Source organism: Phoca vitulina, unplaced genomic scaffold (assembly GCF_004348235.1).
Source record: "Phoca vitulina isolate PV1807 unplaced genomic scaffold, GSC_HSeal_1.0 scaffold16, whole genome shotgun sequence".
NCBI classification, from domain to species: domain Eukaryota; kingdom Metazoa; phylum Chordata; class Mammalia; order Carnivora; family Phocidae; genus Phoca; species Phoca vitulina.
The window spans coordinates 11,914,897-11,919,709 of record NW_022589719.1 but is presented as its reverse complement, the minus strand read 5'-3'; the positions used below and the strand labels follow the sequence as shown (position 1 = coordinate 11,919,709).

The 4,813-nt window shown below is 59.7% G+C and overlaps 1 protein-coding gene across 2 annotated transcripts in view; it reads left to right on the top strand.

Annotated features, from left to right (window-relative positions):
- Positions 1 to 992: 992 nt before the first annotated feature.
- WT1 (WT1 transcription factor) overlaps positions 993 to 4,813 on the top strand; it is a 41,544-nt gene continuing 37,723 nt past the window's right edge. For both annotated transcript variants that reach the window (XM_032414862.1, XM_032414861.1), the window contains exons 1-3: positions 993 to 1,002; positions 2,744 to 2,866; positions 3,336 to 3,438. In XM_032414862.1, coding sequence (XP_032270753.1) covers positions 993 to 1,002; positions 2,744 to 2,866; positions 3,336 to 3,438 — 236 coding nt within the window. The remainder of the gene's footprint in view (positions 1,003 to 2,743; positions 2,867 to 3,335; positions 3,439 to 4,813) is intronic.

Here is a 4,813-nt window from a genome sequence, read left to right as displayed (position 1 = left end):
TGCCCTGTTGGATGGGCACTGAACCGACTGTAGTGTGTGTGTGAGGGTTAGATGGTTTGTCAGGGCAGAAGTGGGGTGAGGACTTGGGTAGCCCCAGACTTAATGCGGTATTTAATAAGGAGGGGGGAAAAAAAGATTGCTTGTCAGTCAGCCTCTGATTCCCCCAGCCCCGAGGGCGCTCTGAATCCTAGGGCAGGAGGCGGCCTTGGCATCACCAGGCCACCCTAGGGTCAGGTGTAGAGACTGGCTCTACCCAAGGGCGAAGGGCGCCCCCCTTTGGGTCACGTTGGAGGGGTATTCCGTTGGGGGACAGATTTTTCCTTATTCTGCCACAGCAACGGAGTCATCATTTTCAGCCTTATGCCCCCCTCCCTGACTGAGCCTGCTGTCCACTCTACCCCCCAGCTTTTGGGAGGCCAGGCTCGGCCAGGCGGTTCCCGGGTTCCTCCGCTGCCGCGCGCGGGGGAGGGAGGTGCAGAGCGTGTCTCGCCTCTCCGCGCGGTCAAGGTTGCACTCCCTTCCCGGGCAGAGACTAACCGTGGGAAAAGCGCTACCTCGGACGCTTAAAGCCTCTCCCTTGAAGGCCTGTACAAGGAGCCTTTGAACACGCTGCCCCTTTTTGCCGGCAACTGTTCCTCCCTGGGCCCCCGCCCCCGCGCTCTCCGCGCCGGGCCCAGCACGAGGCCCCAGGACAGCGCGATCTAATCAGTCCCGGGTCCGATAAGCTTCTAATTAAAAGAGCCCTCTGTCCCCTCCGCAGGCGCTTTCAACACGGCCCTTCCCGAGGGTCCTGAGGGAGGGGTTGGAGGCTGGCCCCTGCCACCCCCCCAACCCGGTCTGCGTGTCCTGCCTGGGAGGGGCCCCTGGGAGCCTCGCGGGGCGCGGAGGCGACGTGGCCGGTTCGGGAGCTGCAGCCCGCAACCCTACAATTGCGGAGCCCGCCTCCAAGGACAGCACGTGCTCCGGGCCACTGCCTACTCATCTGCTCAGGAATGGAGAAGGGTTCGTCTAGAGACAATTTCTTTGTAGTTTCTATTTCTTCTTCTTTTTCAAAAATTTCTTTTCAAAATTCGGCCTTCTCTCTGCAAAATTCGGTACTGAGAGCCAAATTTCGTTTGTAAGCTGACAGGCCTCAAACAGGGCCGTGCCTTCGCTCCCAAAAGGAAGCTCAAGCTGCTCACCCACGCCTGACAGCTACTTAGCAGGCGAGAGATGTAGGACTCGAATCATGCAAATTGTAAAAGCTGGTGGCTTCTTAAATTGTCAACCTGTGAGCTTTTGCCTGCCTGGTACGATCCGGTATTTACGACCTGCCACGACCCTCTCTCCCACTCTGACACACCGCACTGCCCGGAGTTGGCAGGAGAAGCTCCGTTTTTGTTTTTGTTTGGGGGGGTATGTTTCAAAGATGGGGTAACGGTCTCCTTCCTCTGTACATCCTAAGTCTTTGCAGACACTTGTTGCAGAGCCTCTGTCATGCCTGGGTATTTGACCCATCCCACTCCCAAAAACTGAGTGGAGTTTGGAGCTCCAGCGCAATGGCTAGGCGGGGAGCTGGGGGAATGAGCGGGGGATGGGTCGGCACCGTGGCCCTGCGGGAAGCCTTTGTGAGCGCCCGAGCCGATCTCATTCGCCTCCTGGCCTGGACCTCAGGCCAGAGACGCTGGGGCCTGCGCATAAAAGGAGGGAATCCCACCATTGCGTTCAGGGCCCCAGGACTGACCTTCATCGTAGCTGGAGGATACTTTTTCCCCAGAGGTGGCAACAGTTTTCCAGAAGCTGGTGGGGTATATGTTTAAAGCAATTTAATAACAATAATCACAGGAGACCACGGTTTTCAATCAAGACACCACATTCTGTTACCCAGCCTTCGGAGAGTTGGGGAAGAACCGGTCCGTCTCGCCCTTGGGTTCTTGGTAGGGAAACTGGCAGGGGACCCGTGCACTGCCATGGAGGGAAAGGGAGCTACGGAGTCAGGTACACCCTAAAACAGGCACGCTCCCCCGCCTGGGGCGCGAGGAACCCCATGGTGGTGGTCAGAGTAAGGATGCACTGGATGCGAGTTGGGTCCGAGAGGGTAAGGAGGAGGGCATCAGTCCGATGCCGGCGGGCCCAACTGAAAGGGCCCCTTCTTTTAACCTTCACCAGCTTTCCTGAGGGCCTTGGGTGTCGTCGTGTAGGGTCGCGCAGCCTCAGATAACATTACTCAGTAACTACTCTCCCCATCTAAGGCCCATGCCGGTTAACGGGCTCCAAGTAATTAATGAAAGTTGGTGCGCGGTGCCCTGATTTACGGCTCCGAGTCAGCGCGGGGTCAGCGGAACAGATTCATTTCGCTCGCCCGCGCTGCCCCTGAGCAAGAGCCACGGTGTTTCTCTTCGGAGATGAAGAACTTTCTCTGGCGAGCGGTTGGCGGTCTTCATACTTCACTTGCCTGAGGTTCGGTTCAGGAGCGGCAAACACCGTGGGAGACGAGGGGCGGACAAGAATCGGGAACCGGCGGGGAGGTCAGGGTTTTCCTTGGGAAAGGGCGGCGCGCCGGCCCCGAGGTCACACCTTTGGGCTTGGGCCCCGCTTCCCGCCGAAAGTTCTGGAGGCCGGTGGGGTGGCATAATCCTCCGCTGGGGTTTCGAGTTCGGGGGTGGGGAGGCCGCGTGCTCCTCGCTCCGGGTTCTGGTTTGGTAGACGCACCGACCCGGCTCCCCCCGCTGACGTTGTGCTTCTCTCTCCGCTGCGCTCGCAGGATACAGTACAGTCACCTTCGACGGGACGCCCAGCTACGGTCACACGCCCTCGCACCACGCGGCGCAGTTCCCCAACCACTCTTTCAAGCACGAGGACCCCATGGGCCAGCAGGGCTCTCTGGGTAAGCAGGAGGGAATGATGTGGGGTCCTTCTCCCCTTCTTTCGTGCCAAACCCCCCGTCCCCGGAATTTCCAACCCACCGCAAATTGTGAGAGAAGGGATTGTTAGAAATAATCAGCCCAGTCTCACCCAATTTAAAAGAAAAGATTGAGTTTAACCCCCCACCCCAAGTATGTTGGGGACAGCTCTACTCAAGCGAGTCTACGAACGTCTCGAAGGTCTTTTCGGTGTACTAGGAAGTGACTGCTAAGGGAATGTGAAGTGAGAAGCAGATTAGCTCCTTACGATCTGGACGCTTTCTCTCGGCACGCCCCGGCATCCAGGCCCATTGACCCCAGCTTATACTCCGAGCCTGGCTGGGGATGCTCTCTGTCCCAGACCCTGCCCGCGTCCTCGCACCTTCCCCCCACCCCCATTCCCCCCCCCAGCCTTTGGGGCGCGCTCACTCGGCTCTCCTCGGCTCTCCGCAGGCGAGCAGCAGTACTCTGTGCCGCCCCCAGTCTATGGCTGCCACACCCCTACCGACAGCTGCACAGGCAGCCAGGCCCTGCTGCTGAGGACGCCCTACAGCAGGTAGGAAGGCGCTCAGAACGGTGTCTGGGTTCCCGGGACCCCGGAGGGGGCGCGCGAACCGGCGGGAGCCGGAACGTCCGACGCGGGCAGCGCGGACCGCGGGCATGTAGGGTCCGGAGGCAAAGGACGCTTTTAGCTACTTAAAGCAAATTTAAGCAGATCTCCTGGCTCTGATTTGAAAGAAGCAGGTTTCCTCGTCTCCTGGCGCTCTTGTTTTTTGAATATAAACGAGGGCGGTTACTGTTTGAGCTAAAGAAGAGTGGCGCTTCGAGAAGTTATTTTTGTAAGGGCTCCTAAAGGAGCCCTTAGCTTCCTCGGGACCAAAGATTAAACATGGAGTGCACTCCCACTCCGTTCTTCTCGCTTCTCAGACCCCTCCTCGCCCACTGGCCGCACCGGCCGGCCTTCTCTGGGAGTAATTCGAGGGCGCGTACGCTCGGACCACAGCCTGCTCCCCTCGCGGGTGCTCCAGAGTCTATGGCTGCGGCGGCGCTCGGTGGGCGTGGCTCCCAGCGCCGGGCCCCGCGCGGGACCCGACCCGGACTGCCGGCCGGACGGCGGTCGGGTCGCAGCGGTGGCCCCCGGGGACACTGCTCCAGCCCGCGCCGGCCCTCCTTCCCGTTCCAGGGAGGCAGAAGACCAGCTTCTTTTCCTTCCAAGCTTTTTTTCCTGTCCCTTGTGTGTTCTCCCGGCTCTCGCTCCACCCTCAACCTTCTCTCCCCCAAATTTATTCTTCAACTTTGGGTGAACTTGGCCGGCATCCCGCTTCTCCGATAGGGTTGCCTAGTAACTGCTGCACACACCGGCGCGCGCGGGGCTGGAAGGTGGGGCGGGGGGAGGGAAGTGGCGGCTCTCGGCCTTTGAGGCGGGGGATTGGGCGAGCATTACCTCATATTCCGCCCCTAACCCCCACCCCGGTGCTGCGGGGATCCTGATACCGACTGCCCCCAAACTCATCTCCATCCTCCCCCCTCCGCTCGAGGACCCGGGGCTGACGTCAAGGGAAGGAGGTAGTGAGGTAATGAAGGAAGGAAAAGCGCCTGCCCTGGAAGATTGGGTGGGGGCAATGGCCGCGCCTGGGGGACCTCCAGTCCCACAGGTGGAGGAGGGGAAGGAGTCTTCCCTCCCCAGCCGGCGAGGGCGCATCCCAAAGTCTCGGTGTGCTTATGAAATTGAGCCTGGGACTGGTCTGATTCTCCTATCCGGGGGAAGTACAGGGTCGAGCCCCTTCGAGTTCTGTATGCCTGAGGCACACGGATTTCGGAAGCCTTTCCTTTTGATGAGAAGATCCGGCATATCTAATTGGATCTTGGATTCGAGATCACTCTCCTTCCCTTCCCTTCCCTTCCCTTCCCTTCCCTTCCCTTCCCTTCCC